Source organism: Chelonia mydas, chromosome 15, assembly GCF_015237465.2.
Source record: "Chelonia mydas isolate rCheMyd1 chromosome 15, rCheMyd1.pri.v2, whole genome shotgun sequence".
NCBI classification, from domain to species: Eukaryota; Metazoa; Chordata; order Testudines; family Cheloniidae; genus Chelonia; species Chelonia mydas.
Genome location: NC_057856.1, coordinates 27,191,855 through 27,218,105, shown reverse-complemented (window position 1 = coordinate 27,218,105; position 26,251 = coordinate 27,191,855). Strand labels below are relative to the sequence as shown.

At 47.8% G+C, this 26,251-nt stretch overlaps 1 protein-coding gene across 3 annotated transcripts in view; it reads right to left on the bottom strand.

Annotated features, from left to right (window-relative positions):
* The window catches only part of CUX2 (cut like homeobox 2), a 224,729-nt gene extending 199,423 nt beyond the window's left edge, over positions 1-25,306 (bottom strand). Inside the window, exon 1 of one of the 3 annotated variants that reach the window (XM_043529407.1) lies at positions 25,141-25,306. In XM_043529407.1, the coding sequence (XP_043385342.1) occupies positions 25,141-25,203 (63 nt within the window). In that variant the 5' untranslated portion in view covers positions 25,204-25,306. The remainder of the gene's footprint in view (positions 1-25,140) is intronic. The other 2 variants (XM_043529409.1, XM_043529411.1) reach the window with 2 other exon arrangements.
* Positions 25,307-26,251: the final 945 nt, after the last annotated feature.

Sequence of the window (26,251 nt, the reverse complement as noted above, 5' to 3'; positions counted from 1 at the left end):
CCCTGTGCGCAAGGTGGGGTTCAGGTGGGCTATAGTGACATCAGCCGCCTGTTTCATGACTGCTTCATCCAGACCAGGGAGACCCTGGACCGGACTAACTCCACTGACTTCAGCATGAGCTGTTACATCAATCTGGGAGCTAGACAGCCAGCAAGACATACAGGGTGAGTCTGTATCTCCAGCTCCTAGGCGGAGGTGCGGCAGGTGGCTCCGGGCACTCCTCCACCCACAGGTGCTGCCCTGGCAGCTCCCATTGGTCGCAGTTCCTGGCCAATGGGAGCTGCAGAGCCCACGCTCGGGGCAGGGGCAGCACGCAGCCCCACCAGCCACGCCTCCGCCTAGAAGCGGCCAGGACAGGTTGCCACTTGCGGGGAGCCACCCCAGGTCTGGCACCCCGAGCCCCCTCCCACACCCCAATCCTCTGCCCCGAGCCCGCACACTGCACCCCCGGCACGCCCAAACTCCCTCCCAGAGCCAGCACCTCACACCCCTTCCTGCACCACAACTCTCAGCCCTGAGCCCCCTCCCGCACCCAAACTCTCTCCCAGAGCTCACGCCCTTCACCCCCTCCTAAACCACAATCCCCAGCCCTGCATCCAAACTCCCTCCCTCTTAGTTAACTGGCATTTTTCACTTACCGGCACCCCACTTCCCCCCCAACATGCCGTATAAAGCTTTTACTGTAATATTGTTGTCTATGGACAGCAGCCAGGTCTCAGATGGATAACTGAGGGCCACGCCGCACCATCCCAGGGTGAAGCTGGCGGGAAGGGGAAAATGTACCCAGAAAAGGCCTTGAGGTAGCCCTCATGGAGCTCCATCCTGATGGGACTAGAGCCACAAGTCTCCAAACCTACAGAACCACAGATCCACAGGGATGTCCATCCCCAACCCGGTGTGATCCCAGGAGCTACACGCAGAAGGCCCGTCCCTCCCACTACAACATGGGTCCTACTCCCATGACCCCATTTGGCAGGACTGGTCTGTCAGGAGCTACGCTACCAGTGAATGCCCATGAGCTGTCAGGAGTAAGGCCCGCAGCTGCGCCTGCTCGGTACTGCTGGTGCCCTAACGAGCCAGGGAGGCTGCCTGATTGGCTGAGGAAGCCAGCAGGCTCGTTCTTAGACCTAGCGGCAGCAGTAGCTCGCTGACTGCTCAAAGCATATGCCCATGGACTCGGCCTCCCTGTGCTCACCTCTGCAAGCCCTGCTCCTCCACTGCTTCAACCCAGATCCTGCCCTGCACCTCGCCTTGTTCCCCTCCTGTCCCAGCCTCGCTCCTGCCTCAGAACCAGCCCTGCTCCCACCTTCCCTGACTCCTGGTAATCCTGTTCCGACCCTCGCTTGGATTCCTGACTCCAACTCTGCCTTGACCCTTGGCTTTGGCATTCACATGCCGACCACTAGGCCAGACTGACTCTGCCTTGACACTAGGTCAGACTCCCACCTCCGACCACTAGGCATGACTGCCTACGAACCGATTTCCTGACAGCAGGTCGCTTTTAGCAGCAGCACTAGCTTCCATTCAGAGATCCTGGGGGAATCGGTAGCAGAGTGTGGCTCCTCCTCCTCCCCTTGGCACAGCCCTGAAATCCCTAAGCCCCGACTCTGCTGAGCTGAGGGATAGGAGAATGCGCCCTGTTGGGCCACTCTCAGGGAAGGGCAGTCCAGGGCCATGTTGAGAATGGTCTGCAAGATGGACTAGCTGCCTACAAAGAGCAGAGCCACTGCACCCAAGTCCTCTGCCCCCACCCTGCTGTCCCAATCAATCACAACCCATTTTTCTTTTAATTCACCTTCGATGAGGTGATCCTTTTGTACACGAAGCATCCCCCGCCCCCCGCATTCTATGCCCAGTCTCCACTGACAGCAAAGTCCTAGAAACTGCTGCCAGTGAAGCATTTACATTGGACTCGATTCATCCAAAAAAATTAATTTTTCTTTCAGGCTGCAGATGTATGTTCTTGAGGTTTCAGCCAGGGGTGAAATATGGGATTTTGCAGAAAAAAGATAAAAACACAGGAAAAAACAGATTCATAATAGGGATGAGAAAAGACTTAACCAGGGTGGTGCTGGTCAGTTCCAGACAGAGACAGAGACAGAGAGTGTATATGCACACATTGTGTGTACACACGCAACTGTAAGCATGCCCAAAACACACATGCAATTCGAAGGCCCAATGCTGCATTACTTTCAACCCGCAAAATCCCGCTGCCTTCAATGGATACACAGGAATCGAGGATCAGACCCTCCAACAATGCTGGAAAGGAGCGAAAAGCAAGAACTGTTTCACGCAAGTGTTTCTAGTCCGTACTGTTTTGCTGAACATCAACACCAGGGGCTGTGAGTTTTCCCAGTTAATTATACTGCAGGATTTGCTGAGCTCATGTTACAATTCCAATTATAAAGCAATGGAAATCCTAGACCCTCAGCCGCCTGATCAGAATTGTGAACCATGCGGGTGTGAGGAGCTAATATCACCTTGGGATGGGAACTTCTGAAGCCCTCACAATGCAACTCAATATCCAGCTGTCCATTCTTTTCATGCTCTGCTCTCTCATGAAAGTCCCAATTCACCAGGGTGGAAACTTCAAGGAGGGTGCGTAGCATTTCGCAGGAAGCACCGGGCACCTCGCAGGATCGGGCCCCCAGCGCTTCACGTTGTAAGAGTCACCCCATTTTCACAGCTCGCAGGAGCCATGCCCAGGATGTCTGAGGGAAAGTCGGCCTTCGCTCTCAGCCCTCGGCTGCAGCAAATGTTGTGCCTTAAAAAAGCCATAAAACTCTTTTACAACCAAAGATAAAATTTGATATTTTTCAAAGATTTTTTTTTTCCATCGGAAGTTGCCAATCCTGCAGATTAAGCAGTTTGCAGGAGGTTGTCGGGGGGGGGGGGGGAGGGGGGGAGTCAACTTTTATCACAGGGTAGCTAAGCTCTGAAAGCTTCAGTGGCATCGGAACTGACCCAGTCTAGCTCTCACCCTCCTTCCTTCACTTGACACAGAAATGGCACAATCAGTCCCAAGTGGCACAGACATGAAATGTTATTTCTGTTACATAAACTCTCGGATCCGGGCATTTCAACCTCTTGCACAATTAAAGAGCTGAGAAGAAGCAGCTCTTAGATACTGAGTTCAGTTATTTTGAAAGCTGCATCAATGCATTACCAACAGAAGAGGAGAAATACTAAATATTGACTTTTTTTCTCAAATACAATGGCATTTTGAAAATCCAACCAACCAAGCGTCCATTTTACAAGAGAAACATATCACACGGTTGCTTAACCACCACCCTGAGAGCAAAATTTTATCACTCCAGCCCCCTAGATATTCTCACAGGGCCAAATTCTGTCCCCAGTTATACCAGTGTAAACTGAAATCAAAGCAGATACTCCAGATTTAGGGCTTGATTCAAAGTCCATTGAAGTGAATGGAAAGACTCTTTTCAATTTCAATTGACTTCAGGTCAGTTCTTTATACGAGTAAGATCACAGCCTGGCCCATTCATTCTATGGGTTTTAAAGCAGTTGAGAGTCAAGACAGGATTTAGCACTCCTGAATGTATCTATTGAGTGTGCTAATCCCCAAAATGTTAGGAGTTGGAGCTGGAGGAGACATACTAAGGAATCTACTTAACAATATCGTCAACCTCATAAACTCAGAAATCATGAGATTTATGATTTTCAAGCCAGATTTCTTTTAAAATAGTAAGTTTAGGTCCTTTTTATTTGCCTTCTAGTTTCTGAGTCTAAAGGGTTTGTGATTTAAAGCTTTAGAGCAAACGTACATCTTTTAAAATTAAAGCTGGAATTCTCATGTGGATTCCCACAGCTGAGGCTTTACGGGAAAAAATGCTTAAATTGTGAGACTTGTAATAACATCGTGAGAGTGGGCAACATTCACCAGGATTGCTCCCTACAGTATATTGGGTCCAACCTAGTTTCTCTCAAGTAACCGGACTTCCGCCACCTCCCGATGGAAGGTCATCCCATGCTTTAGCAGCATGGCCACACCCGGTTGTGTTCATCGCCTTACTTAGCTGTTTTGTGCAACTATAGAGAACACACTGATGAGTACATTCCAGTGGGCCATTATGCCAGATTAATACGGTTACCTGTAAATGTCAATGCCCCATTTCCTCTGTCACTGTCTAATGAAAATATCATACTGATTTGGACACAGCAGCAGAGAATGCTGCAGATTTGCCCCTTGATAAATCAGACATACTGTATAATTTCATTATGCTACACTGCAGATATTGGTAAACAGGCCTTGAAAGAGAAATTCAGCTCAAAAGGCATTTGGAAGGGCTAGATACCAGGAAAAAAAATTATCCATGTTTTTACAGACATCAAGATTTCTTTTTATACTAGTCACCCAGTAACCTCTTTTGCTCTGTCTAAACATGCTCTGGTGGGGCTAGATTCTGCCAGGAGAAAATCTGGTGTAATTCAGCTGCAGTTAATGATGCATTATTGAAGCTAATGGAGTTACTCGGGATTCACAAAGGAGTGAGAGCGGGAGCGGTCTCACAACAGGAATGGCCCTTTTGCAGCATAATATATGACCTATTTGGTTTAACCACCAGCACTCCAGCAATGTGCATTATCTGTGATGATGTATGTAAACAGCTACTGATTTGTCTCCTCATCCTACCCGTTATGTAGGAAGCAATCAGTCCCTTTGCACTGCCAGGGGAAAAGGAAAATCTCCCATGATCACCAATTTAAAGAGAAGTAAGATCTTCCCCTTCACTTCCTCCTCAGTACCTAATAATCACACTTGTGTGAAGCTGTTGCCGTACATAACGAAAAGGGAAAGCATCCTTGGAGAGCCCAACAATCAGACAATTTTTAAGATCATGGAGCATTAAACCATTCCCAGTAGGGTTTACTAATCAAACAGCCAAATCCTTCATAACCAACCAATCCCTACAGAACAATTAAATCCTTCCCCTTTAAAACACTTGGCATACTGTCTGGGGACAAAAAGAAAAATTTGCAAAATTCATTTGATAAATTAACCAGGGAAAAGGAAGAAGTGAATCAAGCTTTGTTCTTTTCATTTTTTTTAATTATGGAATTCACAATGCCTGAATAATGTTTAATAAGGACTATGAAAATTCCTAACAGTATTACAACACAACACAAAAGAATTAACCTGGTTACCGTGAAAAATTGCATATTTAATTAAGAACAGAGAGTTCAAAACTATCCAGAGATTTCAAAAGTACTGTTGCCTAAGGGCCTAAATTACATGCTTGCAGTGCTGCTAACAGTGCTAGTACGCACAATCATTACCCAAGTGCCCCCATTAAGTGACAATGGGCAGATGACATCAAATTCATTTCAAAAGCAACAGGAATTGAAGCATTCACTCGGGTAGTTTGAGGGAAAGCGACTATCCTGCTGGTACAAATCAGACCCCTTGTTGATAAAAGCAATAATTAAAGAATAATGTTAATTAGCTGCTTTTATTTGAAAGAAAGTACAGTAGCAGGAGACTCTTAAGTACCGGAGTCAGGCCTACACAGTTCTGCGCAGCCTTCTCCTTGTGGAAAATTAAAAAGAGAAGCAGCCTTCTTCTGTATTTCTCTGCTAATCAGAGATTTGCCTGAGCAATACTCGTAGGCTGGATTACAATATCTGCGCTCAGGGAAAAAAAGTGCAAGAGAGAGAGAGAGACAGAAGCAGCAATTTTTGCAACATACTAAGCTTTATAACCAAAAAAACAAATCCCCTCCTATTCTAACCCACGCGAGGGGGACACAGTCACGGAACTCGCTATGTGGGCCAACTGATGGGGTACAATCTAAATTCTGCCCATTGTTCGGCTTTTGCAGAGATGGGCAGCATGAAAGCCGGGCTCTTGCAGAAATTAAGAGTCCGCTAGGATTACTGCAGCGTGGCCCATTACCAGTCTGCTGCATGGCACATCCAGTCGCACTTTCTTTCGGATCAAGGGCGGGGAACCCGGGGACTGAGAACTCCACGAACCAGGGGCTCAGGCTAATCGTGGTGGTCTGCTTACACTTGCCGTTTTTAACAGTTTATGCTGTACCAATACGTGCACTGACGTGCTCACTTCAGGCTGATACCATCAGCTCAGGGCACATTCCACACAAAAAGACAGTGAACAGCACTCCCCATCTCTGACACACGTCACAAAACACTAACCTAGTCCCAGGCCAGCCCCAGGTCGTCGGTGGTGGTATTAGCGTTGTCCCCTTTTTACAGACAGGGAAGCCAGAAGCCTTCGGTGGGAATGACACCAGGGATGAATCTGGCCCCCAGCGAGGGGCAGATGAGCCCAAGGCTACACAGTAGGGAGCGGCAGAGCTGCACAGGCCTTCCCCTCTTGCAGCAATCAGGAAACTTTGCAGGGGGGAAATCAGCGAGAAAGCTCCTTCGAGCAGATCTAGGAGTGGAGCTTCAAGTGTGACAGGCACCCACCAGAGACATGGACTCCAAGCAGGGACTGGGGACAGCACTTGGTAGGAATCCCCGAATATTCCCCTACCCAGCAGCTAGGGGCTGGCCCACCCGAGTGTTGCCTCTGGCCCCTGCTGGGACTTGACCTGGTGCTTTCACATCTACCCCCAGGCTAGTTGGCCAGCCAGCGAGGGCCTGGCAAACGTAGCCCAAGGCTGGAAAAATCAGACTCAAGCTGGGAGAGAATACAGGAATTTCTAGCTCAGCAGCTCATTGCCTAGTGAGCAGTTTGCATGGACACAAATGACGTTCTGTCACTGATCTGAGCCCTGCGTGCCAACACTAGGCATGGCATACCCAGCTCCATCCCTTTGTGGGCTCAGGGGGGGGCACACAGCCCACAGTCCATTGCAATACATTGTGTCATCCCCCAGGAGCACCAGCCAAGACGCTCCCCGCACCAGCAAGGAACTGGGAAAGGCAACACAGAAAGCCTGGAGTTTAGTCGGGAGGATCACAACACTGCAAAGGAGCAGCCAGGCAACCCACCCTCACGTGTCATTTCCATTCATGCCCGACACCATCGGACAATAACTTTCCTCTGTCTATGCCTTTTATAGATCACCGGGATTGTAAAGCCATGTTCACGATCCTTCCCCCGAGTGGACATATTAATCCTCTCAACAGCACTCCCTTTGGCTTACCTGGCCCATCACGCTGCCCTGTCCGTCCCCTGCTCCATTATCAGCATACCCAGAACAACAGCTGATCCCCAGGGCCACCAAGACCACGTACCTCATGCCACTCCCCCCTTCCCTCCAAATGTCCCAGTTTTGCAAAAGCACCCAGACTTCTCCTTATCCTCCACCAGGTTAATAGCACCATGGAGGCAGCAAGATTTTTCCATGTATCCTTCTGAACACCACACTTAGTCAGTCAGCCAAATAATCTGCTAGGTTTGATATTTCCTCCAGTCGCTCAGAGCACTTAGGTCCAAGAGTGCAGCATGTGTTCAGAGCAGAGGAGGGAATTTTCCAGCCACTTCTGTCTTCCCAATCTTCTGTTAAAGCATCAGACAATGCAAAGGACACCGCCAGCGAGCGTGGCTCTCTCTGCAGCTCTGTAGTCTCCAACTCTTTCCTCAGCAGTTCTTCAGGAGTCAAGGCTGAGGGAGTGACCTCAGCTCCCTCCTCTCCAATCCACAAGCAGACCCTTCAAACAGCCCAGCTTATGGTATTCTCTGTCTTAAGCGTGTTTGAAACAAACCCTCGTTGGAAACAAAAGACTAGGCCGGACCTCTGGGCCTAGACACCTCTCAAATGAAGGGAGTGGGGGAGGAAAACTATCATGTTCTTATTTGTTAAAAGGTCTCAGCACTTTATTCTACTCTTTACTCCACAGCAATCCAAACCTAAAGGTGAGGTCCTCAGAATGGATACAGGAGGATGGAGGGAAGGCATCGTTCTGACCGTAAAGACAGAGGATCGGCCAGGCAAGACAAGGAGGCTGCTTTATAAGCATCTCAGGGAGGAGGAAGACTCCTTCTGCTCTACATATGGAACACAGGACTCTGCTAGATTGAGCGGTGCCCATCTCAGTTCCAGACTGGACTAGCTATCTAAGGAGGAGTCAAAAGACATTTTTTTCTGCCCTCCACATTCTGTCGCTGCCACCACGCACAAAGGCGAGCGCCAGACAACGTCATCCCTGTACTTAACAGGGACGTGGGATACTCAGGACAGCAAAGTCGGTGTGGCAGAGAGGTTTGGAGAGGGTTTATCTAAATAAAGATGACCCCAGAAACTAGGGGAAGATTCGACTCCTTAGCATCATGCTCTGAAGAGGATTCTTCCCTGGAGGGAAGGAGAGCCGCCATCAGGGCAGGTGCAGTCTACAGACTCATGAGCTCAGTAGAACCATAGCAGCTACAATGACTGTGTAGCCAGAGCCCCTGGAGCCGGACCAGCTCTTCATGATGGGGGCATCTCCTCTAAGCTAAAAGGACGCAAAGGAGACAAAGCCTCCATGATCTCTATAAGGAGATGCCCAAGGTGTTCCTGAATCTGCAGAGAGTTCAAAGCAGAAGTTACAGTGGATACGGTGCTCCCTGCTTTGCCAAAGGAATGGGGATAAACTTAGAAATCAAAAGGGACTGGACATTTATGTGGATAATTATAACTATGGCTAGTCTGGTTAACAACAAACATTCTGGGAGGGACATTAAACCTCAGGTCTCAGACAGCCTCTAACTATTCGGGGATCAGGATAAGACCTAATATAGGAGGCAGATTACCCCACACCTTCCTCAGAGACAGGACACTGGACTAGAGGGGCCTCCATCTGATCCGGGCTGGCAACTCCTGTGTTCCTATGTCAGTAACTTTAGGTTATCACTAGTAACCCCGTAGCACCATCACCCTAGAGCACACTGACACTATTCTACATCTATAAGAGGGTCCGGGGTCTCAGAATGAGGCAGGAGGGTTTAGATATCAGGTAGAATGTTCACTAGAACCTTGGTGAGTTAGGAGCCGTAGCTGCCATTGCCTTTTGCAAATATTTTTCTCCAACTCCACCTGGCAAGGGAGAACCCAAACTCAGAAATCAAAGCTGACTGATGCAGAAGTTACAGTAGTAGAAGCGCATTTAAGAATGTTAATTATTTGCAGCACAACTGGATCCATTAGCGCTATTCGATTGAGAACCAAATAAATGACATCTTTCTACCACCCAACCCATTTCCAACAGCCACCATAAAATACTAAAACTGTACAACCCCAAAAAACTCTCCATGAATCAAAGCAAGGTTCATTATCAAATCACCCTCCTGATGTGCTAGACCAGGGGTATAGTACAGGTGAACCCTGGGCCAAATCCAGACCACCAGATGCTTTTGAATGGACCCCGGAATCTTTTTATTTACTTATCACTTTTGGGGTTTTTTATTACTATTTTCTCTGGACCTTGAAAAAAAACAAAAAACAAACAAACAAAAACGAGTATCCCTGCACTAGACTGATTCTAAAACAACTAACACACACCAAATCAGGAAACGTAACCTTCTGCAACACAAATGGGATTTCTCCCAGAGGCACTGAGCACATGTATCTGACAAACTTTATTCAGAGTTGCTGGCGCACAGCACCACTCCTGAGCAGGCCCTCTGCTGTCTCAGTAGTTAGAGAGGAGAGGACTAGAAGTCAGGGCTCCTGGGTTCTATGCTATCAGGACCCTGGCCTCAAAGCCCAGCCCTCCGGGTTCTTGGATAGAGCCCTATGTGGATACAACATTTGTATCCGCATCCTATCCACCATCTGCAAAAGTGGTCCACGGATATCCGCAGCTATAAAGCCGATTTACAAGGCTCCACCCTTGGGGAGCAGCCTTGGCTGTTGCATCGCACGGACTCATCCAGTTACCCAGGAATTCACAAACTTGGGTGGGGCAGCTTCAAGGGTTCCTTGGCCTGCTTCCTGATTGCCCACCTGGTCTTGACCTTGATTGGCTGATGACCATATATAAACTTCCTGTTTCCTTTCTGACCTTGGCTGAGCAACAAGTCATTGCCTGCTAGTTGCTACTAGGACCCTGCCTTGCCTGACCCCATCTTGCTGCCTCGCAGTACCTTCCCCTTGGATTGAACCTCCTGGCTATTGGAACTCTTGCATCAACTCTGACCACTGATCGGGACTGTCCTTCGACCTGCCTGTCCCCTGGTTCTGCTACCATCCTGCTGTGTGGCAAAGGGCAAGACACGTAAACATAACTCTTCAAGGCCCTTTACGCTTCGTCAGGCCACCTGTAAAATGAGGGTAGTAGAAATTACCTAAAGACCCGAAGAAGATCTGTGTGTGGCTCGAAAGCTTCTCCCGCTCACCAGCAGAAGTTGGTTCAATAAAGGATATTACCTCCCCCACCTTGTCCCTCTACCTCTCTGGAATTAAGTCAGGTTTGTGAAGTGCTTAGAGATCCTCAGATGAAAGCAGCTATGTCAGCATGCTGTATGGTTATCAATAAAGAATTAACACACCGTGCAGCCAGGCTAGGCAACATGTTACTTAGCCAGTGCTGCTGCTCTCCCCAGGTCTCCCAGATGAGTGGCTCTGCCTACGTGACACATTACAAGACTCAGTGCCAGGAATCAGGTAATACTTTATTATGTTATCCTGATGGAAGAAAACAAAGAAAGCCTGAGGTCCTAACTTCAGCATAAAACTGCATGAGCATTACCCACAGGCAAGCGGGCCCCACTGAGAGCAGCCAACGCACAGCACAGCTCCCACTAGAGTAAGATTTACACGGGATTCAAATTGGCTATTTACTTTTTTTGGAAGTCTGTGTTGCAGAACTAGCTTGCACGCACACGCAAACCAATTAATATTCAAACGACCCCACGTCAGCTGAGAGTCACTTAAACTGCAGCTAAATAAATACTCGGGGATCCTGGTTCGGCTTTTGGGAAGACATTACACCAAACTAGTCAAAACAAAAATTATACCGTGAGGCGACATTCAAAAGCACAGACCATTTTGGAAAAATGTGTGTGCACGCACACACACACACGTGTAATCTGGCATCTAAACTTAAAACAAATGACCTCTTCTTATTGTGCAACACACACAGCCAGCAGAGAAGCGCCAGCTGATGGAATTCTGCAAAAAACGGCTCTTTGTTGCCACTGCCAAAACAAACAATATTAATGCTCAAATAAAGCAACAGCAATCCTTAAATTACACACAATCCTTTCAACTGGATTCTTTTCTCTTATATGATCATATGCAGCTGCTATGAAATGTACCTGGAGGAGTACAAAACTGATTTAATCATTAGCCCCTCCCTCTAACCAAACAGCCAGAGCAATTCCTGAACTGCCATAGGAATCTGCCATTCAGTCTTCCTGGGATAACAGAGGTGAAATTCACACGGTATATAGAAAATCACAAGAGAGGTGTGAAAGTGTGTATGCACATGCATATTGTTTGCATGCACGTACCACTGTCCTCTCTAGGATGGAATCAGAAATACTCATCCATGTGTCATAGATCCTATACAGCTAACAGTTTACAGAGAGACTCATTTAGTTTAAGAGGCAGGTCCTGCTCTTCTGGACCAGGAGACTCCAAGTTCTGGTCCTTTGGATGCACAAAGTTCCACTAGACATGGAATATAGCCTAAGGACAACTGTGTATTCCCACACTGGGCATTGCTTTGTTACAATACTTGGTGCTTGCATCCTTGAAGTGCTGTATAAACACCGTGCCCAATCTTGCATCCTCACTCACCCAAAATGGACGCAGAGTGTTTTGCGTGGGCAAGGGACACAGGATTGGGCCCAATAACTCAAAATGCAATGGGCCCCAAATACAGTACAACAGCTTTATAATGGAAGGCAACTTGCAAAACTGAGCAGTGGGGCAAGGGATCATGAATACCAGAAAATACCAGGAAGGGGAACACATAATAGCAAATTCTATGCAGATTTTAGTCTGTTCGCTCTCTTTCGCCACAGCGATACCCTCAAGAAATATGGGTTGTTACTGCAGACTATTCCTTGAACACAGGCCCGGGGCTGCAGACACAAGGATCACTTCCAGCACTTGTACACAACCAGTAGGGAAAAAAGGGCTGCACTCCCTGCAAGTCCCTGTTAATTAACAAGCACTGCAGTGCATAATGAATACTTTGGCTTTCTAGTCCAACTAAACCTTTGGTTAGATTCCTCTGATGACCCCCCACGGCTGACATCTTTCTGGCTTCAGGCGCCAAATTTTCACAGTAAACTATACTAGCACTCTGTGCAAAGACGCCTGCACTTGTGATTACTGAAAATCCACGTGTAAGTCAGGCATGTGTGCGCGCCAGTGGCCATTTACTATGAAACCTCAGAAGGCAGGTAGATGCAAACACCTGATCTGCACACGCAATCAGTGCAATTGCGTGTGCAAATGATGTGCACAATTGCACACGTATTTTGGTGTTCTGAATCTGCCTTTAGGGGGCCATTTTCTACGTGGGACACTTGAAATCTGAACAGGCTGCACTGAACACACTCCCTGCTACAGGAGACAGTGTCCCTCGTTTTTCCTGCATTCTGAGTGTAATCGTTTAGTTTGCGCACGTAGAGAGGGTGCCACTGCAATCTCCATCAAAACTAGAAGGACACTGCACTGGCCATTCCTGATAACACAGAGCAAAGAATCACCAAAGCGAGCGTCCAAGTGAGAGGCTGAACAAGCTTTACCCCCGCTCTGAATCCTGCAAACGCGATTTCTACTCAGACTGCCATTCCCCCAAATCATCCCGACAACCGACTCATAGGTAACAGCTCTGCCACCGGGCAGAAAGCTTTGTGCAGAGCGGTGTCAATCAGGTAAATACACACAATGCTGACAGAGGTGTTCGCTAGGGGCAAATCCCTTGCACAAACACACACCCCATGCCCAGTCCAGAGGATCCTGTGCAAGGCCCTGGCCCCACTAACACCCCACTTAAACCCTGCTCTGAGGATTTACATGTGGGTCAAGTGGTGCTCGCTTGTCTGCCCAGGGGAGAAATGTTACCCAGCGAGACTCCAGAAGAAGTCAGTGTGACAGATTCCGCCCTCAGTTACCTCCATTCAACCCCAACGACTATCACAGAGAGCAGGATGCGTCCCAATGGCAGCTTACCTCTCTAGGGAAATTTGTACAAGGAGCGTCAGCTCCTCTGAAGCCTGGCCTTTCTACTGCTGCTCAGAAACAGACCAACCTCCCCAGGCTTGGGATTTTAGAGGGTCTGATTCTGCCCCTGCTGAAATAAGGGGGGGATTTTATCACTGCAAGGCACCTTGCTCTCTCAAACCTCAGCAAAATATTTGGATTGGAAACAGAAAGAACTAGGGGCCAAATATGTGAACACAGGACTGGGTTCCAGGAGTCCTGGATTCTAATCCCGGAACTAACACCAACCATCTCTGCGGCCTTCGGAAAGTCACTCAGCATTTCAACCTCAGTTTCCCTATCTGCAAAACAGATATAATGCTATAGGCTAATGGGAAGATTAATTAATTAGCTAAGGCTTGTAATATGCTTTGAAGATTAAAAGAGCTACATATTGTTTGTCTTAGGAATCTTTCCCCACCCAAAAAAACGCATATCAGAACAGAGCAACACTCCCACATGAAACCTACTAAATAAAACAAGATCTTTCCTGTTTTTCACTCACTCTGTAACAAACAAAAACAGGTCTAAAGCAGCATAAAAAAGTGTAACCACCACAGAAGGTAATAAAAAAAATATCAGAAAGAGATGCTCATGTACTATACATCGGAAAGTGTTACGAAAAGGGGAAAACTTTTTAATAAAGTCTACAGGTACATATTCTTCCTCCATCAGCCTCAAGATTTATTGACCCAAGAAGCCATATTGACTGAATAAATCTTGATAATGACCTCAGCAGAAGTCAATACCTGCTTATTATCTCTCAAGTTGGGGAATTACATCTTTCTATAATAGGTGCCAGAAGGTACCAAATGTTCTGAGAATCTTCATAGAGCCTTTTTGGACGGAATGAATGTCCTCGAGGTTCATTTTCCAATTTGCGAGGGACTCTTCCTGTGCTCTACATAAAGAAACCATGTTGCGGGTCCATTTTCCATCTCAAGGTACAAGAAAAAAAAAAAATCTGTATTTGCACATACTGTAGCTTTCGAACCCTAAATTAATTTAAAACCAGATCTCCGCTCTAGGAGCAGGATTCTTCAGGTCCTGAACCCCTTAGTCTCTGCAAACTGCCTGCATTTTCATTCTTCATGTTGCATCAGTTATTCCGGTGAACGTTCACTGGAATCCAGGCAGGGGACTGCCCACCACATGAGGTACATGGAAAGCTAGTCACTTTTATTTCTAAGAGACAGAAATAGGAGGGGGTTGCTACTGATCTAATAATTTGATCTCACCCCTCATTCTCTCTCCCTCTCTGCTGATCATAAGAAACGCCCTGGGTATGTCTACCCTGAAGGTAACAACTCACAGCTGGCCCATGTCAGATGACCCAGGCTTGAGTTGTGGGGCTGTAAAATTGCAGGGTAGACGTTCAGGCTCAAGTCAGCTGACACAGGCCAGCTGTGGGGGTTTAACTGCAGTGTAGACATCCCCGAAATGGAGAGTAACTGACTTGCTGAACCAAAACCAGCCCCAGAAAAGAACACAGAGCACTAAACTTCTGTGAAAATTCCTCTAGCCTTCCCTAGATAGCACCAAGTGAAGTCTCTGGTGGAAGTAACTAATGAAGTGGGTTTTAGCCCATGAAAGCTTATGCCCAAATAAATGTGTTAATCTCTAAGGTGCAACAAGGACTCCTTGTTGTTTTTGCTGGTACAGATATGTGTCACTGCCTGTTTGCTGAAGAGAGTCAACACTGTATCAAATCTACAGTTTTATCTCTGCAGTCTTGTCTATGGAAGAGACACTGAGCAAAGCAAATCTGAATGTCGGGTTTTTTTAACAAAACCTAATATTTACAATAACCAAACCCAATGGAAATATTTCCAAGGATGTTTTTTATTTAATTCCAATGAAAACTTTTTTCAATTCCTCATCATTGTTTGCAGTGCAACTAGCCCGGTATGATGCGAGACATAAGAACCTGACAGACTAGAAACTGATGTGCCAAACTGACTAGTGTATTTTCACTAGCCACGCAGAGAAAAATGCAAAAAGCCAATCCGGTTTTTAAAATCCAAGGAGACAAGCAAGGAATTTTGATTTATTAAATTATGATTTTGAGCCTGACACTTAGCTACGTTCAGTGGAGAAAACATTAGCTCAGGGATCAGAATGCACAACATTTCTTTCTGAATTTTTAGTTGAAGACTCTGCAGACGATAAGAAAAAAATAAATGAAGAAAGCAGCTACTGTGCCAACATATGGAGGGAGACGAATAGCTAGTTGTGAAAGCTCCACAGAGGTTATCTGGTTAAGCGCGTGCCTCCTGAAGGGAACTCAGTTTGGAGTATACTGTCTGTTAAATCTGTTCATATCTACCCACTCAGATCACCAAACAATTAACATTCCACTCCACATGCGACTGGAGAACTCCAGAGCCCTCTTCCAAATCCACCTGCTCCAGGTGCAGACGGATGCTTGACTTCCTGACTCATTCAACACAACTTTCCTAGTGCTCAGGCAGTTCCAAGGAGTTTGACACAAACGCAGCAGCACGATCGGCAGCTTGGCTCTATCGTGGGCATCTTTTCTTGCCTAGAGATCCCAGCTCCACCAGCAGGTACAGTGCCATGCGCGTGAGCCCCTTCCATCACTCACTGTATGTTGGCTGACGTTAAGGTCAGGAAAAGCCAGCCCCCGTGCGTGGTTGGCTGTCCCACACCATGGAAGTCCTGAGGCACCGCACCCATGCTGGGCCTGGCGGTGGCAAGATAACCTGCTTGGTCCCAAGCAAAGGGCTCCTTCAGCGATTTACCAAACAGCAAGAATGCAAGAAGGACCAGATGCTGTTCTCAGTTACAATGGCGTTGCCCCCGATTGACAGGGCAGGCGCAGAGCAATCTCTCCAGGCTTACACCAGTGCAGCTGAGATCAGGGAACGGCCAGGGACATCTAACAAAAGCAGCCGACTCCAGGCAAGTTCTTCTCTTGCTCCTCTGAGCCGCGTGGGGTGAGCGGAGCAGCAGTGGCTGAGGGGAGGGTTCCGAAGTCATTCTGCCTATGCCAGGCCAGGATCATCCTGGGGGCCTGGTGCTCCACAGCTCTCCTAATTGCTGCTCCACAAACGAGCAGCACGCACCATCCTCCGCCTCCAGCGCCAGACAGGGCAGAGCGTCAGGCCATGCCTTCATGTCAGCTGACCGTGCGCCTCAAGACTGCGGGTTCCACCAGGCATGAGAGCTGGGCCTGAGCGCTCAGGAGAATGCTAGGGCTCCACCCCCGCCCCAAATCTAGCAAAATGCTTAAGCACATGCCTAGTGTGAAGGACATGAGTAGCCCCACTCAAGTCAATGGGAGCAGCACGCGTGTTTAAAAGTTACACTGGTTCTTCACCATTGTGGTAGATCGGGGCCCGATGTTGTCGTGTTGTGGTGAGCGCTCTCGAAGGGAAGGGTCTCCTGGCACTATCACCCCCATGCTAATGCCCTGTATTAGCCTCTCCACACGTCCCCACTCTTTTCATTGCAGCTGCCACCAAGGGGTGTCATTTATGGACAATACGTGGCGGTGGCCAAACACCAACTCACTAGATAATAGGCCAGGAAATACCTAAGAGTCACAACATCAATAACATCCACTGTCGGCCCATGGGAATCTGATTATATTTTCGTTTATGTTCCCTATTTGCCTCCTGGTCACATTTTTCACAAGGCCGTAGAGAGAATCCACTAAACTGGATCGGGAGGCCACCCAATTCATCTCTAATGGGCTGCAGCATGCACACAATTAATTAATGGATTTATTAATTAGGGAAGAAGTCACTCTTCAGGCTGGAATTGGGGTCACCAGTTTCTAAAGTGAGAGCTGCTGAGCTAAAGATAAACTCTCATTTTCTTCAGCTCTGCCAGCCTTGTCTGCCAAAGTCTCAATTATTCAACCACAAAAAACATTACCCTTTGGTAACTTTCACAGCCCGACTTTCTCCAACAATGCAAAAAAATGCAGAATTAAGAGGAAGAAAGTGGGACTGTAAGTCCATCCAATTCCCACCAGCACCCCCATTTTTCCCCCCGCAATTGAAAATAAAGATCCCTAGACCTGCTGCCACAACGGCAAAACTCCCATGGACTTCAATGGTAGGAGGATCAAGCCAATGATGACAGGTACCAAAATTGTTATTCTTAAACATTTGCATTTAGGGCCATAGGTGTGCATGGTTCTGCACACAGCAATAACGAGCAGACCTTGCCCTGAGGAACATACAAATCCTGGATCTGACCCTTCACTCAGATCCGCCCAGACAGACCCCAACACACCCAGAGATACGGCTGTTGAATCAGAGCCTAAATAAGAAACAACAACAACAAGGCAATGCAGGGAAATAGGACGCCGGGCACGAGCTGAGTGAGGCAAGTTATAAAGAAGAAGGTATCAGGGTTGCATCTCCCATTTGTTAAAACTCAGTTTCAATTAGATTTCCTCAGCCTGGCAGGACAGGGACGGGCATTTCTGACAGGGTGACATTTTTTTTTTTTTTTTTTTTAAATCAAACCATCAGTTTCAATCGCATGTTCTGTCTGCTCAGATGCCAGAGGATATGCTGGAGCCACCAGCAAGCATGTCACATGTTACCTACAGAATCAGCTCTGGATCCTGCAAACACTGATGCAGGTGAGTAGCTTTACTCAGATGAGTAACCCATGGATCTCAACGTTGCTGCTCCCAAGTAGGAAGTTCCTTGCGGGTGTAAGTGTTTGCACAATCAAGATGAGAAGATGAGCTAGAGTAGTTGAGGAAGACCAAAGTGCTTTAAGCCAAAGAGAACTGCCTCCCTGTTACCCCGTACTGCCTTGACCTGAGTGTTGTACCTAGCTCCTGTCTCTGATATTACCCTTAGCCTGCGAGCTCTCTGGAGCAGGGACCACCGGTGGGTGGGGGTGGGGGGTGTGTGCGCGCACAGTGACTAGCACAACGGAGACTTGATCCCTGACTGGGGTAATACAAATGACAGCCATCAGCCTACCATGCATTCCACCTAAACAATAAACTGTACTTTAATAGGAGTTTAATGACTTCAAGTCAGTAAGAGAAGGCTACTGAAATTCATAACTCTCCATATTGCTCCATAATCTACCCTGTTCTACGTGACAGGATCCAAGGAAGTCACACTCTGTTCCTTGAACACAGCTGGGGAAATTAACTTTTTCAATGTTATAAAGGATCCCTTTTTTTGGAAACTGTAAAATACTTTGACCCATTTTATTTCCCCTTTCAAAACACACACACACCTAGCACTCACTCCTGGCCTCTCGGTGCCGTACAGCATTGAAAATCATACAGAATAGACACACATTGCCTTCAATACGCAAGCAGAGTACAAGAGCCCACCATGCAACCACCCAGTGCCCTGGGCTCTCCTGCTACAGCAGCAATAATGTGGAAATACCCAACTAGAAAGATGGCCTGACACCATGTCCTGGAGATCACCAAACCCAGGCTCCAAGAGAGGGAGAGCGTTCCCCAGTCATATCCAATACCAGACCAGGCAGGGCCTGCTGGACATATCCAGTACCATTGCACCTTGGTATCACAAGGGTCCCAGATCAGAATACAGCATTATATTACGTGTTCTGGCGACAGGTAGACATAAGGAGGCAAATTAGGGATGGATGCCCAGCCTTAGCTGAACGTCCCAGCTTCTGTGGTTTGAAGCCAGCCTGTAATATTCAAGTAATGGTTTGTTTTTTTTGTTTGTTTTTTGTTTTTTTTTGTTGTTGTTGTTGTTGTTTTTAGAGAAAACCGTGCTTCAAATTCACCCTGGTGTTATTCCATCAAAGCCATGGAACTACACCCAGGATGAATCTAGCCCGTTAACGTTAACTGCTCCCTTAATTATCCTTATGCGATCTTTAACCCAGATTTCTCAGTGGTATTATGGTCTATCAGCTTTGGGAGCCATTAGGGTCTATCAGATCAATGAGAGTGTAGTTTGGTGCCAAAGCAGTTCCAAAGGAGATGTAACCATCCCAGTGGGTGCTGTTGGCACCACACACCATGATGGTCTCCCAAGGGGCGGCCCCCGGGTGGTGGCACACAAGGAAATCCTGCACTTTGCAGATCATTAACCCAAGACACCATCAGAGATCATGTGGAGCTGTTGTAGTTTATTGTGTAAATGGCAGCCAGACCGGCCCAGCTCCAGAGGAGCAGGTAAGGAAAGCTGGGTCATAATGCACTGAGACTCACACTGCACAGCGCCAGGTCCCATGCAGGCTATGCTGAAACCTTGATGGAAATAACTGATGGAAGCAGTTACTGGGCACGTGCAGAAACAGAAATGCACTTTGCAAATGACTCTTCTGTGGGGAGAGGGGGAGAAATGTAGCAACTTTACAAGCTAACTGGATTGTTTTCAGTTTTCCAACAGGAGACCCTGCCTCCCCTTCACTCCCAAAAGGATGAGTGAATGATGCTGGCTTGACAATCCTGGAGACTCACAATCCTTTTCTGTCTGACTTCAGTGGGTCAGGACACTGGCAGCATGGGTAGTGGTAGTGCCAGCTTCCCTCATACCATCTATCCTGACCCAGAAGAATCACCTCCAGGGATATGATGATAATGCAAACTCCGGAACCCATTGAATCATTGGCCTCACCGAGGTGGCCCATCACTAGGCTTGGAAGGATTATTTTTAAAAGTAAAAGTCGATAAACGTTGATTTCACCGTACACATGCAAACTGGTGAAAGAAATATTTCCGCAGATGTTAATCAAAATGCACAGACAGGCAAAGTAAGAAAAATGCTGCTTGAGGACTTGCCGGAGTTTGATCTAAGACTCAGATTTTGACACGTGATGTTGACAGCTTGTGTTTTAATGGTTATAAAGCTTTAACTTTTTGAATCTCAACATCCACTGTCACTAAATAATTATGGCCTGACTCCCTCACAATTTCCCACAACTGTGAACATTTAAATCGATAATAGAAAAAAATGCTTACAAATAAACTTTGATATTACCGGTCGAATTTGTTAAAAAGCATTAAAATCTAATTCTGCCAGGCCTCCTGATAAGGGTGTTAGCTGTGGTCACAGTAGAAACTAACTACCTGCAATCCCCTTGCTTAAAAAAGCAGTTACTGAAGCTTCAATGCATCTTAAACAATAGACATTAGAGTCACAAGCCCATCTCAAAAGGAGTGAAAGAGTTCCAAGGCTGAGCTCATGAACGCTGTGGGCCAGATCCTCAGCTGGTGTTAAGGCAGCATGGCTCCATGAACGTCAGTGGAGCTCTATGAATTTACACCTGCTGAGGATCCAACCTCGCGTGCCACCCACAACCAGACCTTCATTACCCTAGAGCTCAGAAACTCTGGAAAATAAGTGAAACAAATAACGGAAACTGGAAGACAAAGGTAGTGGTGTTAACAGTCCTCTGACAATACTCTCCTTCTGTTTCCTAATACATTTGTCCACCACAAAGCTGAGTGCCTCAGAGACTGTTTTGAGTGGATGGGAAGTTTAACCTGAACTGTACTCTCAATATAAAAGAACCGGTTGGCAGATCTCAGTTCAGTTCCCAGTGGATGAGTGACCACATTTCCCAAACCCACCATTCCACAGGCAGCATTGCAAGAGAAAATCACAGACTGACTGGGCCCGTGAAGACCCAACACCCTTCTTGCCCCAACAGCTGGTCCATTGATAACAGGGTTAAGACATATGGGCAGGGCAGCATGGCGAAGCCGCTGCTGCCTGTGTTGTACCTCTTCCATAGAGAACTCAAGAACCTGAATTTTCAGGGCTCTTGAACCAGTGCCTTCTACCTTGTCCAAGGGCATGAAAAAACCTGGATACATTTTTTTTTCGCTTCCAAGTGATAGTTTGATCAAGATCCTAAACACAAGAAGACGACAGTGCTACAAACCCACACATCAAAGGAGACATGTTTATGCTGCTGCAACGGAATTTTATTTTGAATCTTTTAAGGGGAAGCAAGTCCTCCACACCTCTATTCTTTTTATCATACCTAAGAGGGTATTAATATAATAACGGCATGACTATATAAACAACCAGTACTGTTTGGGCCAACAGCTTCCCCAAACAAACCCTTAAAGAATCAGATATGGTCCCAAGTTTGACCACAAAAACAACTGCAAATAGAAACAGCTAGTGTTGAGCTCCATCATCCGGACAGCATCTACGCAGGTCAACGGAGTTAGGGATAAATCCATCCCTGGTTTAACTCCATTGAAGTCAAGAGAGACATAGCTGGAATGAACGTGGCCCTGTCTGTCTATTGCTTTTAATATGCATGTACCTGTTAGTCTGATACACAGCAGGAATTGATTCATGCTATGGCTTAGGGCTATTGGCAAAGCAATCAGTTATGCCGTACCTTTTAAGAAGCTGATCATGAAGTAGTAAGTTGGATGATCCAATAACTTCTCAGTCTTACTGTAAATTTGGAATGTCCTAATGATATGCAGAGCCCAGAGCATTTGGCGAGGTTAAGTCCTCCCATGAAGCGCTCTGGAGGTGGCTCTTGCAAGGTCCTGGGCATACCCACTGAGGTAATAACGAGATTATTCCACCTACGACTGCTCCACGGTACTGCAGTGAAGTTTATTCGGCCAAGTTTCAGAAGTTAAGCTTCAGCCAATAGGACTGATAGCTTATTTACCACTGTCATCTATATAAAGAAGAATTTTGACACATTGTTAAATGATAGCACATTTAGATAAGTCAAGCTGTCATATAATTTAATGGATGTCTAAACTCCCTCTGTAGCGGATATGTAAAATTTATGCACTTCAGAATATCATAAGGTTATAATATTTTAATCACATCCACATTTTTTCTAAACTTTGAACAGTGAAAACATTCCATCAAGCACAACGCATTCAGAAGATTCTTGGCACTCAGTGAATGGCAAAACAGTCTGAACTAACTAGATGCCTCACATTACCTTACCACTTAAGTTTCTGCAGAACGTTCAACCATGCTGACTGCCTCAAGCACTGGTTCGCACAGACACGCAAAAATGCCTGCCTTACTGAAATAAAATGCACAATATTTGATTTGATGAACTTGCTCACACAGTGTAACCAGGGCAATAGTAGGTATTTATCAGCCAGTTTGGAGCAGTCTTTGATATTCAAAATCAGTAGTCCACAATGCTTTCTACTTCTGCCTTTTTAAATATAGAATAGGCTGCATCTAGGATGCAGACAGCATAGAATCCATATACTGCTATACCGAACATAATAAAACAGAGCAAATTAAAACAAGAAAAATCATAAAGGTATGAAACCTGTTATGACTATTATACACAAGAAAGCTGTAAAAAAATACAGCATTAGTAATGTACACTATAAAACAATCTCATAACCAAATGAAATATGCCTGGCATTATCTTTGATAGAATTTTATCTCTTCTCATTTCCGAGCCTACTTGCTGTAAAAAGGCTCAGTGCCATTGTGATCAAAGTGCTATAGAGTATCCCATTTTCTGCATGTTTTACATATGCCCACCATTTGTCAAGGTTGTCCAAACTTTGCCATTGCATGGGCATTCCAGGCAAACAGGCCTGTGCGTACAAATTTTTAAAAAATGCATTTGGGGGAATAATAAATTATTTCAATTTTTTTTTTTTTTAAATAGAGGGCATTAGGCCAAACTGGCACAAGGTCACCTTTCCCACCACCATCTGGGGGGAGGTGCCAGAAGTGCTGCCTGGACCGAAGACAGCAAGAACTCTCTCTACAGTAAGCACCCAGACCCAGATACCCATTCATCCAGAACATCTGAGAATTAAAGCTATATATCTCTTTCCAAGGAAGCACAATTAAGCTGAAGAGTCAAACTAGATCTTCCAAAATCTGCCCCCGCCCCAGCTCAAAAAAATTTTTTTTCTTTCAGACCAAAAACTAGTTGTAAATACAAGTTGGTGCAAAAGTCATCACCAGAATGTATTAAGGAATCCTTTGTATCCCATGTGTTTAGGATGCTAATACCCTGCAAACCAAAAGGCTATAAACGAACAGTCATGGAAAGCTGGCTGGCTGCAGTACCTGTATTACTTTGAGGGTTGGGTATCACAGATGTACTCAGTAATCTGCTTAAAAGCCAAAATGTATTAAATGCTGGAACTGTTGAAACATTACTGAAGTGCCATAAATCGTATTTAAATTTGTTTACTCCCCTATGAAACATGCCTCATTTTAAAGTCTGTAATATCCTACAGGGATAAACCTATTTAATATCCATGTAAATGAGCATCTCTTCTTTTGTAGGAGTTCCAGCTTACACCTCATCTCATTACGTGCCACATACAGAAAGCTGTATAAATGACAAAATGTAAACATCTATTTTTTTTCAGGTCAACTGTCCTCTTGTAAATGTTAAAGGGCTTATCGTTAATTTCACAGACCAGTGGCACTACAGCTGTATACAGTATTCTGTGACCTAAAGAGAACCACAAAGGATCTCTTTCCTAATGCAAGATAGGTGTATCCATCACAAGTCTAAAACACTGACAATCAGATCTATATGCACCTTGAGTAAGGTTAGAAGATTGAATATTAGTTGGCTAATGAAAATTTTGTTAACTGACATTCAGGGATGAATGAACCCAAATACCACTGCTGTAAATCTGCACGCTAAATTCTCAAGACCTGAATAACAATAGGACCACAGAAGGGCTTCAGCCAGCCCTGAGCAGATTTGATTCTCCTTCTGCTTTCTCCCATATCTGTTTGCCATGCTCTTGTCATTCCTTATGTTACAGAACATCAATCATAAATAAAGAGTCTATGCCCTTAGAGTGCCCAGGTCTGATTCACAAACATTAGCAGGGAATACAATTACAATTGCCTAACACCAAATACAATACAGCCAACCTAGAACAGGGGGAGGGGGAACGAGCCTTTTATTTTTAAGACACTTTTTTTTTTGGGGGGGGGGGGGGTCGCTGCAGCGTTTTAAAAGGCAGAAAATACAGGTAACAGACAGTTTGGTTTGTTTCTTTGCTACATGCTCATGGTCAGTAAACCTCTGAAAAATGCAAGTCACTTGCAGCTTATATTTTAAGAGCACCTTGCCTTGCTTTTGAATTCATCCGATGAGAATGCCAGTTGTTGGGGCTCAGGGATGGTACCACTTGCCTGAATGGAAGAAACTTAACAAGATTTGCACATAGGCAAAAAGCAGCCCTTTTATCTTCAGCCTGATTATCTTTTATCTTAAGCTAATGTCACGGCAAACAAGTCAAGATACTATAATAGGTCTGTTATCTGCATCATTGCCCCTCAACTTCTGCCTGCTGTGATTGCAACTTCAAAGATTTAAACGTTTATGGAGTATTCAGTGCAGCAGCAGAGACAACCCAGTTGCCTCCTAAGCCCTGTATAAACATGAAGTTAATCCCTACAACGCACCCCTGAAAACAGTATCGAGAAGAGATACAACACGCTGTATGGACCTGCTCCAGGGCCCCTGGACAGGCAAGCCGAGCTCTCCCTTCTCCCCAGAGCCTAGCGAGAGGGGAAAAGGGGAAATCACCCGCCACGGAAAAGTTGAACATCTGCATTTGCTGAATTCACCTGCCCGGCAAGGCGCCCGGAGCCCAGGCCATTCAAGTCCTAACGCAGCAGGGGGGAAACTTCCAGCCCCGCACGGGGAGGCGAAGCCGGGGCCCGCGGGGCTGGGGGGCGAGCGGGGCAGTAAGTCCGGGAGGGCAGGTGCCCCCTTTCCACACCCCGCAGCCGGCCCCGGCCCGGGGGTGCGGGGGGGGGGGGGACAGTCCGCGCCGGGCCGCCCGGAGAAGTTGCGAGGCGGGCGGCAAGTGGCCGGCGGGGGGGGGCCGGGCCGGCGGGGCGCGCCCCGAACAAAGGCAGCCGCGGCTGCTGCGGTGGGGGGGGGGGTCAATTCCCGGTACCGACCGATGCTGCGCCCCGAGAAGCCCGGGCCCCCCCCGCCCCGGGGAGGGAGGCAGGGAGCGGGGGGCCCGGCCGGGCGCGCCCCGCGGCTCCCCGGCGCCGCGCGGCCCGGCGCTCCGGCCACTCACCTGCAGCCGGCGCAGATCCAATTGCTTCCAATATTGAAACATCGATCCCACATCGGCGGCCATCTTGGGGGAGCCCGGCGAGCGGCGGGGCGAGTTCGTGCGGGGTGGGCTCCCGCCGCGGCGGGGCTCAGGGGCCGGGCGGGGCTCTCGCCCCCCCACCCCCCCGCACCGGCCGAGCCCCCCCACCCCCGCCCGGGCGCTCCAGGAGCCGGGGCTGCCCGCGGTCGCCCCCCTCCCTCCGCCGCCGCCCGCCCGCCCGCCCGCCCGCGAACAAGAGACGGGAGCGAGGAGCCGAGCGGAGCGCGGCGGGGACGGGGGGAGGCGGGCGGGCGAGGAGGTTTCCCCGGCAGCGAGCGCTGCCCGCCCCCTTCCCCCCCCCAAAGTCCGGGCGCGAGGCGCTGCACTTGACTTTGGCTTCTGCCCCCCCGCTACTCCTTATCGATACTGACGTCACGTGCGGATCGATGCCGGAGGCCAGGGAAGGAAGCGCTTTGGGGGGCGTAATTTATTCGGGGGGGGGCGCCCAGACCCCGCCCCCACAAAGTTACAATGGTTCCGAGTTCGCGGTTTGTTGTTACTCCCGGGGGACCCCCCCCCCCCGCCCCGTGCGGTCCTGGCTCCCGCCGCGCCCGCCCGCTCCGTCCCGCGGCCGGGCAGCGCCTTCCCCGCGCAGCGGCTTGCGGGGGGCGCGGAGCCCCGGGGGCACGCGGCTGGGGGTGGTTCTGCCCCTCGCCCCGTTGTGCGTGGTGGGCTGTACTGCCCTGGCTGGGGCGGGGCGCGGGGGGGGTCTCATGCACCCCGGCGGCTGCATCCCCCTCCCCTTTCTGTGCAGCAGCGGGGGGACCAGGCTTGAGCTGCGTGGCTATAACACCAGGCTAGAGGCGGCGTCTGGTCGCCCCCTGCTTTGCCTTTGGCAGGGGAAGACGGGCAGCTTGGCTGCCAAGGCTCGTCGGGCACCGTGCCAGCCTGTTGCCAATAATCCATATCTATCCTTCAGGCAGGCGCTGGTTCTGTGCCCCCCCCGGGGAGAGAGAGCATTCGAGCTGCATCAATTTTGCTGGGTGCTAGGAAGATGTATCCTTCAAAGACAAAAAGTAGAGGGGATGGAGAA